This window comes from Capricornis sumatraensis, chromosome 8 (assembly GCF_032405125.1).
Source record: "Capricornis sumatraensis isolate serow.1 chromosome 8, serow.2, whole genome shotgun sequence".
NCBI classification, from domain to species: Eukaryota; Metazoa; Chordata; class Mammalia; order Artiodactyla; family Bovidae; genus Capricornis; species Capricornis sumatraensis.
In genome coordinates this window covers 111,203,364-111,216,866 of record NC_091076.1, presented here as the reverse complement: position 1 = coordinate 111,216,866, position 13,503 = coordinate 111,203,364, and the positions used below count along the sequence as shown (strand labels likewise).

General features: G+C 53.7%; 1 protein-coding gene across 1 annotated transcript in view; it reads left to right on the top strand.

Annotated features, from left to right (window-relative positions):
* The window catches only part of ARSG (arylsulfatase G), a 101,410-nt gene that overhangs the window by 56,576 nt on the left and 31,331 nt on the right, over positions 1 to 13,503 (top strand). Inside the window, exon 3 of the mRNA XM_068978939.1 lies at positions 11,823 to 12,010. Within this exon, the coding sequence (XP_068835040.1) occupies positions 11,823 to 12,010 (188 nt within the window). The remainder of the gene's footprint in view (positions 1 to 11,822; positions 12,011 to 13,503) is intronic.

Sequence of the window (13,503 nt, the reverse complement as noted above, 5' to 3'; positions counted from 1 at the left end):
TCTATAAATACCGACAGCCCCCATCCCCTGGAGCCACACTCACCTTCTCCACGGCCTCACTCTGTCTCTGGAGTGCGCTTCTCTCTAAATAGACCCCCTTCTTACCCATCACTTTGTCTCTCACTGAATTCTTCTGCCAGGAGACATCAAGAACCTGAGCTTCGTTAATCGGGAGACCAGGTGTGTTCAAGGCCCAAGCTGGGTTTCGGCTTGTGCCCTGGCCAGTGGGTTCAAGTCTCAGAATGAGGTGCACGGTTTCAAGTTCACTCCAAAGCTGGGGTGTGACTTCTCTTTCCAGAACTGACTCTTTGCAGAAATGCACGTGCTCTGCTGCCTTTCAGGGCCTTCTCAGCCATTCTGCTGCTTTGGGGAGGTTGTAGGACCTGGGCAGGTGCTGGAAACTGCAGGAGAGGGGAGTCTGATAGACGCCCGAGAGCGAGGGCAGGAGGGTCTTTCTGAGGGAGACTTACATCAGCCAGAGAAAGACCCTCCCCTACCAGGGCATCCCCTTCCAGCCTTCTCTACTCTGCCCCTGACCTTAGAACTCAGCAATCCAGGGGGGAGGGCCCTCCTTAGGGAGAAATCCTCTCCTGTGCACTTCACCGTTAACTCTGAGCTGTTTGCTCTGGGATGTCCCATTCTGTCTTCCCTTTGTAAATCCTCAGCATCGCGGGATGGGGGGGTTACTTCTTTGTCCTTGAGGCAGTGCACCAAATGGGCATAAACACCATGTGATGCCTACCAGTCCACGGGGACAAGGTGAAGACTGGTTTTATGCCTGTGTAGCAGACGGGGACATGCAGGGACACGCTGGTCTTGGTGACAGCCAGTCTCAGGGAGGAGGAACTGAACTGAGCACCAGCCAGCGCAGTGGTCCTGCTGTTAAGTCTCCCAGCTGTAGCGGTTCAACACCGAATCTCTGCTGAGGGCCCATCATGAGTCACACTGGGAGGCTCCGGCCAGCTCTGCCGTTAAGAGGGTTTTACAGTCTGGTGGAAAATCAAGACAGGAAAGGCAGCCTTTAGCATGCAGACGGAAGAGCAGGAACTCCAGAAGCATCTCCCACCCCTGAGGCTTTTATCACCTGAGTTGGATGTAATCGGCTTGACATTCTGGGGGGACAGAATTAGCCTATCACTAATACATCTCACAGGCGCAAATGAGAAAGGTCGCGCTGGGCTTCTCACCTTTCGAACAATAAGGCCCAGGGCGAGAAGCGCATGAAAGATACAGCTGTGGGACCACAGGAAAGAAAGGCCGCTTCTCCAGAGGGGAGCTGGGAGGGACTCCCTGGAGCTTACTGGTTAGGACTGTAAAGATGAGTAGGAATTAGCTAGCAAGGGGAGGAAAGAAGTTGGAGGTGGCCGGAGAAGCAAGAGCGGAGACCCAGCGTTGAACGATGCCCCTTCTCTCTACAAATATCCATACGGGCCCTCCCCCGCCCCGCCCCCAGCGTCACTGTCCTCGGTGCTGAGGATCCATCCAGACGATGCGCAGCCCGCACTCTGCTGGGTCTGGCTGGCAATCTCGTGGCTGAGGACGGCTGCCGTAGTGCGCGTGAAGGCTGGTGGAGGACCTGTGGATGGAGCAGCTGCTGCAGGGCCGCCCCTCACATGTTTGAGGGCTCTGAGCACCGAAGTCACCCACGACGTTTGGATGGACTATTCCAACTCACTGCGTGGCACACACTGGTGGCTGGGAGGGCAGGGGGTATGTCTCCAGGATTGCTCAGCTTGCGGTGGCGGCTGGCAGAAGTGTCCATCTAGGAAGCCCCGAGATGCTAGTGTGCCCATCTTTTTAATTTTAATTTTTGAAGCTTCAGTAAAGTTATTTCTATCAACTGTAGAAATGTATGTTTTGCTGTTATCCAACAACTGCAATCCCAAAGAAAGGCAACGCCAAAGAACGCTCAAACTACTGGACAATTGCACTCATCTCACACGCTAGTAAAGTAATGCTCAAAATTCTCCAAGCCAGGCTTCAGCAATATGTGAACCGTGAACTCCCTGATGTTCAAGCTGGTTTTAGAAAAGGCAGAGGAACCAGAGATCAAATTGCCAACATCTGCTGGATCATGGAAAAGCAAGAGAGTTCCAGAAAAACATCTATTTCTGTTATTGACTATGCCAAAGCCTTTGACTGTGTGGATCACAATGAACTGTGGAAAATTCTGAAAGAGATGGGAATACCAGACCACCTGCCCTGCCTCTTGAGAAGCCTATATGCAGGTCAGGAAGCAACAGTGAGAACTGGACATGGAACAACAGACTGGTTCCAAATAGGAAAAGGAGTACGTCAAGGCTGTATGTTGTCACCCTGCTTATTTAACTTCTATGCAGAGTACATCATGAGAAACGCTGGGCTGGAAGAAGCACAAGCTGGAATCAAGATTGCCAGGGGAAATATCAATAACCTCAGATATGCAGATGACACCACCTTTACGGCAGAAAGTGAAGAGGAGCTAAAAAGCCTGTTGATGAAAGTGAAAGAGGAGAGTGGAAAAGTTGGCTTAAAGCTCAACATTCAGAAAACGAAGATCATGGCATCCGGTCCCATCACTTCATGGGAAATAGATGGGGAAACAGTGGAAACAATGGCTGACTTTAGTTTTCTGGGCTCCAAAATCACTGCAGATGGTGACTACAGCCATGAAATTAAAAGATGCTTACTCCTTGGAAGGAAAGTTATGACCAACTTAGACAGCATATTAAAAAGCAGAGCCATTACTTTGCCAACAAAGGTCCATCTAGTCAAGGCTGTGGTTTTTTCCAGTGGTCATGTATGGATGTGAGAGTTGGACTGTGAAGAAATCTGAGTGCTGAAGAATTGGTGCTTTTGAACTGTGGTGTTGGAGAAGACTCTTGAGAGTCCCTTGGACTGCAAGGAGATCCAACCAGTCCATCCTAAAGGAGATCAGTCCTGGGTTCATTGGAAGAACTGATGTTGAATCTGAAACTCCAAAACTTTGGCCACCTGATGTGAAGTGCTGACTCATTTGAAAAAACCCTGGTGCTGGGAAAGGTTGAGGGCAGGAGGAGAAGGGGACGACAGAAGATGAGATGGTTGGATGGCATCACTGACTCAATGGACATGGGTTTGGGTAAACTCTGGGAGTTGGTGATGGACAGGGAGGCCTGGTGTGCTGCGGTTCATGGGGTCGCAAAGAGTCAGACATGACTGAGCGACTGAACTGAACTGAACAACTGCAAAACATACATCTTTCTCAAACTCACGTGGAACAGTTGCCAAGATGGGCTACATTCAGGCCATAAGTTGTGTGCCCATCTTGTTGAGTACCTGGTGGGTGAGTGTGGAAGGGAAATGGGAGACTTGCCAAGGATCATACCAAGCTCAGCTGCCAGGGACTTTTTTGGGAAAAGAATAAGAGTAGGAGTGATGGATGGGTGGGTGAGTGAATGGACGGAGGGGTGGATGGGTGGATGGATGTATGAATGGATGGATGGATGGATGGAGAGGTGGATGGGTGGGTGGATGGGGTGGATGGGTGGAAGGATGAGTGAGTGGATGATGGATGGAGGGGTGGAGGGGTGGATGGAGGGTGGTTGGATGGAGGGGTGGATGAGTCAGCAAAACACACCAAGTGGGCTATTTGCTGCCACATTTCCTTTTATTTATTTATTTATTTTTTGACTGCACCCCTTGTGGGATCTTAGTTCTCCAACCAGGGATCGAACCTGTGCCTCTGAATTAGAAGCACAAAGCCCCAACCTCCGGACCACCAAGGAAGTCCCTGCTTACAGTTCAAAGGGCCTGCCTATGGTTGCTCAGTGGTCCCACTCAGCATCCTTCTCAGTGAACAGCAGCAATGTCGCAGCTGAGCTGACCGAGTCCGTGGAAGTCCTGCTCCTGCCTTTTCCCAGGTCCCCCACCCACCTCTGTCTGCACGCAGAGGCCGCTCACCCGCAGATGGTCGTTAAAGCCCGTTTCCACCTCCACACCTTTAAATTATGAATGGAGCCCAGAGAGCTTTTATTCCAGTCACACAGCCATTTAGAGAGTTGAAAGAGCAGGGCTCGTCCTCTATTTAAAATTCCCTATAAACGAAGGCTGGACACGGTTCACTTCGAGATGTTATGTCTCTCTGGGGCTTTCGAGGCTGTTTCCTGTCCTCACGTTCCCCGATTCTAACGTGAGTAATTGATGCAATGGCGAGTCGCTTTGGTTTCTGTCTGGCCGTGTCTTAATTTGCGTTGATTTTCCTGTTCACGGGCTGCTGTAACGTCTGGCTCTGTGTTTCTGGCTCCGCTTTACAATGTCGATTCAGGCTTTAATTAGGACCCCTGTTGGTGAACTGGCCCAAGCCTGCCCAGAAAGATTTGGGAAAAAACAAAGGAAGCTTTCCAAAGAGCAAGACCATTTTATTGCTTATTAATGAGTCCCTGCCAAACGGAGGCAGAGGCTGGGAGGGGGAAGGCGGCCTGGAGGTCAGTGCGTCGGGCTGCGTGGGGCGTTGGCAGGTATTTTTTTGTGCTGGGGGAGGTGCAGCCAGGGCTTATCAAAGACTTGGAAATAAAGGACATGAGGTTGTTGCTGAGAGTTAAGCTATGAACTTTAACTCCCAGTGGGGAAGGAATTGAACCCTAAAACTATTCGCTTAAGCGATTATGTGGAAAATGGACTAACATGCTTTTTCCAATCAAATGACCGGGGCCTCTCTCTTCAAGTCTTGTTCATTTTGCTGGAGCAGCACCGTCACTTGAGGCGCTCTGCTTGGGGCTGGAGTGACCCCTTGAAGCCCCGTCCTCACAGAACCTGCAGTCTGGGGAGGAACTCAGAGTTCCTTTTTAAAAAATAAACGTTCACTTTTTTATTCATTCGGCTGCTCTGGGTCTTAGTTGCAGCATGCAACCAAGATGCTCTCGTTGTGGCGCCTGGAATCTAGTGAACCCTTGTGGGGGCTTCCCTCGCGGCTCAGTGGTAAAGAACCCGCCTGCCAACGCAGGGGACTCAGGTTCGATCCCTGGGTCAGGAAGATCCCCTGGAGGAGGAAATGGCAACCCACTCTAGTGTTCTTTCCTGGAGAATCCCCTGGACAGAAGAGCCTGGTGGGCTACAGTCCATGGGGTCCCAGAGAGTCAGACAGGACTGAGTGCTCAGAGCCTTCACCCCTGGACCACCAGGGAAGTCCCGCAGAGTGACACCCTTCCACAGGAATGTGCCGGAGCGTTTCCAAGAGGATGGTATGAGCATATTCAAGGAGAGACCACTCAGCACAGTTGGCAGGTAAAACCAGGCAAGCAGAGAGGCGTCCACCTGGGACAAGTGTTTTGGGCACTGCCTGGGTATATCAGTTGGGGCTGCTATAACAAACGCAACTGAATGGATGGCTTAAGCAGCAGACATTTATTTCTCGCAGTTCCAGAAGCCGGGAAGTCCAAGACCCAGGTGCCAGCCAGGTCAGGCTCTGGTGAGGCCCCTCTCCCGGGCTGGCAGACGGCTGCCTTCTCACTGTGTCTTCACGTGGAGCAGAGGAAAAACTCTTCTTTTTCCGGTGTGCTTAGCCGCTCAGTCACATCCAACGCTTTGCGACCCTGTGGACTGTAGCCCACCAGGCTCCTCTGTCCACGGGACTCTCCAGGCAAGAATACTGGAGTGAGTTGCCTTTTCCTTCCCCAGGGGATCTTCCCAACCCAGGATCGAACCTGGGTCTCCCTCATTGCAGGCAGATTCTTTACCAGCTGAGCCATAAGGGAAGCCCCCTCATGACCTCATCTAAAGGGAATTACCTCTACAAGGCCCCACCTCCAGACACAATGACTCTGGGGGAAGGGCTTCAACATACCTGTTTTTGGAGGACACAGACACTGGGTGCAAGCACCTGGCAAGAAGATATGGTGGTCACTGCTGCCTTGGGGCATTCCAGACCCCCTGGCAAAGGTCAGCTCACAGTGGGGAAAGTCCCCTCAGTTTCACAACTGTTTCCTGTTTAGTTGCTAAGTTGTGTCCGACTCTGTGGCTCCATGGACTGTAGGCCACCAGACTCCTCTGTCCGTGGGGTTCTCCAGGCAAGAATCCTGGGGTGGGTTGCCATTTCCTTCTCCAGGGGATCTTGCCGACCCAGGGACTGAACCCCTGTCTCCTGCATTGGCAGGCGGGTTCTTTACCACTGAGCTGCCTGGGTAGCCTAGGTTTAGCGACCAAGGACCCTTGCTGTGCCCTACATGAACTCTCTGTGCTCATTGGCTCCTCACCCCTCAAGGAAACTCTGGACTCTGGTTTCCCGTGTTCAGGGAGAAGACACACCGGCCCGGCTGACATTGGTTCCTCTGTCTGCCCTTGGACGTCGGCTGGGAAATGGGCATCCGGGGGTCGCTCACACGGGGGGTGTGTCTGTGAGTCGGGCCGGCAGGGTGGGCAGCAGCGGGCATGAGACCCAGACCAGTGCCTGGTGTCTGGGTGATTCTAGGGGCGTCCCTTCTGTGGACCAGCCCAGCTGCTGGGCTCCTCCCGGGTGGGAAGGGACACGGAAAGAATGTGGATTTGGCGTGGACGGGCCTGGGTGCAAATCCCAGCTCTGTTCTTTCCCGAGTGTAGGGATCTCCAGTCTTTATTAAAATTTTTTTAAATTTATTCATTAATTGGAGGATAATTGCTTTACAAAGTTGTGTTGGTTTCTGCCAAACGTCAACATGAATCAGCCATCGGTTACACATATGCCCCCTCCCTCCGGAGCCTCCCTCCCACGTCCAACCCTGTTATTTTTTTATTTTTTTATTTTTAATGCTTATTTTTATTTATGTGTTTATTTGACTGTGCCAGGTCTTGGTTGCGTTGTGGGATCTTGGTTCCATGGCCGGGGATGGAACCCATGCTGCCTGCACTCAGAGTGCAGAGTCTTAGCCACTGGACCACCAGGGGGTTCTGGGTCTACAGCCTTTGATATGAAACAGGGATTAGACAGAGCAAGACGCATCTGTGTTCATGCCAGCTGCATAGTCTTGGGAAAGTTACTTACACTCTCTGCTTTACCCTCCTTATCTGTAAAATGGAATTCTGAGGATTTGAAATGATATATGTAATATGATTAGGGTAGTAGCCACTTGATTAATGGTAGCTATGTGTTTTGTTTTTTTTGCCGTGTGGGATCTTACTTCCCCGACCAGGGACTGAACGCGAGCCCCCCTGCATTGGAAGCTTGGAGTCTTACCCGCTGGGCCACCGGGAAGTCTCAATGGAGGCTCTTTCTAGTATCATAAGACAAGCACGCATCAAGTCAGTGGATTATTATTTTTTTAATTGGGCTTCCCTGGTGGCTCAGATGATAAAGAATCTTCCTGCAGTGCAGGAGACCTGGGCTTGATTCCTGGGCGGGGAAGACCCCCTGGAGAAGGGAATGCCTGGCTACCCACTCCACTCTTCTTGCCTGGAAAATTCCGTGAGAGGGGCCTGGTGGGTTATGGTCCATGGGGTTGCACAGAGTTGAATGCCACTGAGAGATGATCACTGGTTGAAGAGCCGGACACGACTTAGCGCACACACACGCGTGGAGTCTAAAATACGGCACAAATGGCCCCATCTGAAAAACAGCAACAGACTCACACGTGGAGAGCAGGCTGGATATTTACACTCCGGTCTCAGCTTCTGTGCCACATTTTTGAGGAGCGCTTGCTGGAACTGCCCACCCCCGAGCCGGAACCACGTGCAGCCCGGGGGCAGTGACCGACCTGCTGCTGCTGGGCGCTGTTCTGCAGGCCCCGTCCCTGTTCATCGCCGTGTGACAGCGGGACTCCTGCAGCCCCAGCACAGAAGGGGCGCCGCTGCGGCTCGTGAACCCGACTCTGGAGAGGCCTCGTCTTTGGTTTGCCCTTCTGGGCCATTTAAGCCAGTATTTCAGGCTCCAGGTTACAGTGGGTGGTGAGCCCCTTGCCCTTCTGGGATTATATCACTGTAGCTTGAGACTCAGGGGGAAGAAAGAGCTATTCCTCTCTCTCTGGGTCGGAAAATTCCAGGTTTGGGGGGCTTCCCTGGTGGCTCAGTGGTAATCCACCTGCCAATTCAGGAGACACGGGTTCGATCCCTGGTCCAGGAAGATCCCACATGCTGCAGAGCAACTCAGCCCATGCGCCCCAACTACAGAGCATGAGCTCTCCACCTGGGAGCAAGATTACTAAAGCCCGTGTGCCCTAGACCCGTGGGCAGGGGGCGACGCTCTGAGAGAAGCTGGTGCCTGGGAGTCTGTGCTCCACAAGAGAAGCCCCCACTGTGAGGAGCCCTCCCACCGCAGCGAGAGAAAGCGCTGGTCCTGCAATGAAGACCTAGCAGCGCCCAAAGTAAATAAATCAAATATATATAAAGAGAATACTATATCTGGACAAAATATATTAAGAAAAAGAATTTGGGAAAAAACGGAAAAGAGAAGAAGATTCCAGGTTTGGGTTCTGAATTGCCATGCTCGGGTCATAGGTCATGGGTCCGACCATTAGGGAGGGGTCTGTGCTGCTCTGCTGGGCCCAGGTCTGGGTGGGCGGGCGTGGGGGCAGGGAGCAGGTGGCCACAACCCCAGGGCACCCCCGTTAGCAAGTGCCTAGGTGCTGTCCGACCAGTGTGTGCACTCAGGCGCGAGGAAGCTTCCCGAGCCCAGAAGGCAAGGTGAAGGTCCTCCTCCTGGGGAATAAGAGCCTCTGCAGCAAGGGCTTCCCCGGCGGCTCAGTGAAGAGTCTGCCTACCAGCTCAGGAGACGCGGGTTCGATCCCTGGATCGGGAAGATGCCCTGGAGAAGGGAGTGGCAACCCACTCCAGTGTTCTTGCCTGGAGAATCCCATGGATGGTGGAGCCTGGTGTCCATGAAGTCCCAGAGAGTGGGGCACGGCTGAGTGACTCTCACTGGCTTCTGTGACAGTGGTGAGCTTTGAAGGTTAGGTCGGAAGGGTGGGAAGAGAGTCCGGGTGTGCAGGGTGAGCTCCAGCCGAGGGAGGTGTCGGCCAGCAAGCTGCCTGCGGTGGAGGGGAGGCAGAGGTGGGGCTGGGAGGTGCCCGAGGACCCTGTCCTGTTGGGTGAACTTCGGGGATCTGTAGTGTGGTATGTTCCTTGCCAGGAGCCGCGGTAACCAAGCCCCGCAAACTGAGTGGCTTAAAACACCAGAAATGCCTTGTCTCGCGGTTCAGGAGGCAGGAGGCTGGACGCTGGGGTGGAGGAGCTGGCAGGGCCTCGCCCCTCTGAAGATCTCAAGGACGCCCCTCCTCGCCTCCCTGCCTCCCGGCAGCCGCGGGCGTCCCAAGCAGGTGGCGGTCCAGCCACGACCCGCAGGCAGGTCGTGATGCTCTGAGGGAAGCTGGTGCTTGCGAACCGCTGGGAGCCCAGCGATGACGGGAGGGCAGGGAGGCAACTTCCAGCCACGAGGGACAGAGGGTCAGGAGGGAGGTGCTGGCTGGGTGTGAAGGCAGAGCCGGGGCCCCGGGCTCCCTGGGGACAGAGGGCGGCTGCACCCGGCACACGGACACCATGGTGCGGGAGCCTCTGCCCATATTCTGTCAGGTGGAGGCATCGCTCACCTGCTTGAAGAGCGTGGCTCAGGCCCAGGTCAGTGCTTCCAGACGGCAGGGCTGGGTCCTCACAGGGCACGTCTCTGCCCCTGGGGGCTGGTGTCCCTTCTTTGCCGTGTGCCCCCGTGAAACGTGGTGTCCGGGAATCCCTCCATCTTCTGGAGCCGAGGCCTGGTCTGTTTAGCAAGACTCACCGTGTTCACGAAAGCAGAGAGGACGGGGACATCACCCAGTCTGCACGCGCCGGGTGCTGCCCACCCTGTGCCGGGCTGGGAGCCCAAGGGGGAGGGCTGCTGTCCCGCCATCTCGGCCCGGATGCTGACCTGCTGAGTCATAGGCTGTCCCCAAATCGTAGCTCGTGATGCCCGGGGTCAGACGTTCAAGCATCTCTTGAGTGGGCAGTTCTTTTCCGCCTTGTGTTGACTGAGGCCACTCTGGGGAGATTCAGCGGCCAGATGGCTGGGCTGGGAGGTCCAGGTGGCCTCGCTCGAATGCGTGGTGTTTAGATGCCAATGACCTAAGCTGGGGTCATGGACCACAGCAGCTATGACGGCCTGTCCATCCAGGCAGTCTTGGGGTACTTAATTTCTCACATGGCAGACAACATTTTCATCACCCGATCAGGACAGAACTTGGGTTTACGTGTGTTTCTGTTTAAAGACATCTCCTTTAATATATGCGTCAAAGTCACTCAGTCGTATCTGACTCTTTTTGACCCCATGGACTGTAGCCCACCAGGCTTCTCTGTCCATGGAATTCTCCAGGCAAGAATACTGGAGTGGGTTGCCCTGGCCTTTATCAGGGGTTCTTCCCGACCCAGGGATCGAACCCAGGTCTCGTGAACTGCAGGCAGATTCTTTACTATCTGAGCCACCGGCGGCTTCCCTGGTTACTCAGATGGTGGAGAAACTGCCTGCAGTGCAGGAGACCCGGGTTCGATCCCTGGGTCGGGAAGAACCCCTGATAAAGGCCAGGGCAGCCCACTCCAGTATTCTTGCCTGGAGAATTCCATGGACAGAGGAGCCTGGCTCTTTCTCCACAGAGGCTACAGGCCATGAGATTCCAAAGAGTCAGACATGACTGAGTAACTTATTTAATATATATATATATATATATATATATATGTATATTTGATTCATCAACATTGAACTGAAGGTCAACAGCACCATACTTATTATTGAATGAAGCTTGTCTGACACATGTATTTTCTCCATAAGGCCCATCACAGCCTTCTCAAGCTTAGACACACTGGCCAGATCTTGAGTATCATGCTTGGGATTGTTTTAAGCAGTAAAATCATCAACAGAAAGAAAACAGTTACAAAAACAATGGCACTGAATTGCCTGTGACAAGGAGGGCACTTGCTTGGCACGTGAGAGCCATGAATACTGATTTTGGAGTTACAGGAACTTTGAGCAGGTGAATTCAGAATACACAGTCTACAGACAAAGGGGATATACAGTCCATTCAATTCGTTGGGTTAAATCTATTTGAATTAGCTATGTGACCTTGGATTAATCGCTTTCTCTGTGGGCTTCATTTTCTTTTTCGGGGAGGTCACGCTGCAAGGCTTGTAGAGTCTTAGTTCCTCAACCAGGGATTGAACCCTGTTGCTTGCGATGGAAGTAAGGAATCTTAACCACCGGACCACCAGGAAAATACCAGTGGGCTTCATTTTCTTTTTTGCTGTTCAACTGCTGTCGTGTCCCACTCTCTGCGACCCCATGGACTGCAGCACACCAGGCTCCTCTGTCCTCTCCTGTCTCCTGGAGCTTGGTCAAATTCACGTCCACTGAGTTGGTGATGCCGTCCAACCATCTCACCTGTTTCCCTCTTCTCCTCCTGCCCTCAATCTTTCCCAGCATGAGGGTCTTTTCCAAGGAGTCAGCTCTTCACATCAGGTGGCCAAAGTATTGGAGCTTCAGCTTCAGCATCAGTCCTTCCAATGAACACCCAGGACTGACCTCCTTTAGGATGGACTGGTTGGATCTCCTTGCAGTCCAAGGGACTCTCAAGAGTCTTCTCCAACACCACAGTTCGAAAGCATCAGTTCTTCAGAGCTCAGCTTTCTTTATAGTCCAACTCTCATATCCATACATGACTACTGGAAAAACCATAGCCTTGACTAGACGGACCTTTGTTGGCAAAGTGATGTCTCTGCTTTTTAATACGCTGTGTAGGTTTGTCGTTTTCTTTACCCGCCCCACACCTGGATATCTTGGCGCTCCTCCCCAGCACCAGGGCCCTGGGAACTGAGTGGGAGGTGACTGCTGTGGCTCTCTGTGTCTGGACACCCCCATCATTCTCCTCTCCCCCCAGGTTTGTGGATTTCCACGCGGCGGCCTCCACCTGCTCGCCCTCCCGGGCGGCCCTGCTCACCGGCCGGCTGGGCCTCCGCAACGGGGTCACTCACAACTTTGCGGTCACGTCCGTGGGGGGCCTTCCACTCAACGAGACCACGTTGGCCGAAGTACTGCGGGGGGCTGGCTACGTCACGGGGATGATAGGTGATGTGACCTCCGCCGCCTGGACCCCCGTCCCCTGCGCTTCCTGTGCTGGCTGCTTCCTTCACGTCTGCAGAGCCATCTCTTCTGCTTGAGTCTGCCTGTGTGTGCATTTCTTGCTGTGGGACCTAGAAATGCCTTCAGCTCTCAGTGTCAATAATTGACGAGACCCAACAGTAGACTGGGGCTTCCCAGGTGCTGCTAGTGGTAAAAATCCTCCTGCCATGCAGAAGAACCAGGAGATTCAGGTTGACCCCTGGGTCGGGAGGAGGAAAAGGGAACCCACTCCAGTGTTCTTGCCTGGGGAATAGCATGGACAGAGGAGCCTGGTGGGCTCCAGGCCGTGGGGTGGCAAAGAGTCAGACATGAGTTAGCAGCTGAGCACAATCGTGGACTAAACCACGTACAGCGCTAGTTCCTCCCGCCCCTTTCAACAGTGGCCAAGACAACCCGGCATCCCAGGGGCATCCTCAGCCCACCTGCGCTTTTTTTAAATTGGAGGACAATTTTTTACAATGCTGTGGCGGTCTCTGCCATACATGGGCTTGAGTCAGTCACAATTACACATATACCCCCTCCCTGTGTGCCTCCCCCCACCCCCATCCCGCCCCTCGAGGTCATCACAGCGCGGAGGGGAGCTCCGGAGCTGCACGGCGGCTTCCCCCGGCTCTCTGTTGCACGTGGTCCTGTATGTGTCCATGCTGGCTTCCCAGTGGCCCCTCGCCTCCATCCCCTCCTCTGTCCACCTGTCCGCTCTCCACCTCTGCGTCTCCATTACTTCCCTGTAAATAGGAACCTCGAGCCTGTCGTACAGAGTGAAGTCAGGAAAATTAATACCGTTTGTTAACGCCTGTGCTTTTTCTCCTAACTCTCCGACAGCGGGTCCCGCAGGATTCCCGCCGCCCTCCCCGCCTCTGCACAGTGATGTGGCAACGAGGGTCCCGCGAGGATGTGGTCACGGCCTGCAGGAAGCAGGCATTTCTGTGTCCGCTCGACCCCCGCTCTGGGTCAAGGAGCCTGGCATATGCTTCAGACCATCAGACTAGAGTGGGGGTCTGCACTGTCCGTGAGGATGAGCCCCAGTCCGCAGGAGGCGGGACCGTTAAGGTCCCAACCTGCTCTCCTTTCGGCCCCTTGTCTCCATGCCTGGAGGCACGGATCCCGGTGAGGCTCTCAGTGTGGGCTGAGCATCCTCGGGAGCCGGTCCTTGCATCCACGTGACTCCCAGCCGGGGGAAGGGCTTTGGAGTCTAGGCTCTCTGACCCTAAGAGTGGGGTAGGGGGATGGGTTCTTCTCAAGCTGGATTGGATCGTCCTTGCCCCTCCCTCTTCAAGCCTTTCAGCCCCAGGAAGGCAACCGATTACAGACCAACTATTCACCCCTCACCATACCTTCTTTCATTTGTTTCTGGGACAAGATACCAAAGCATATCTCCTTGTTGAGACTATGATTTTCCCAGAAGCACACTTACAGGGGAAATTAAAAGCCTGCTGAAG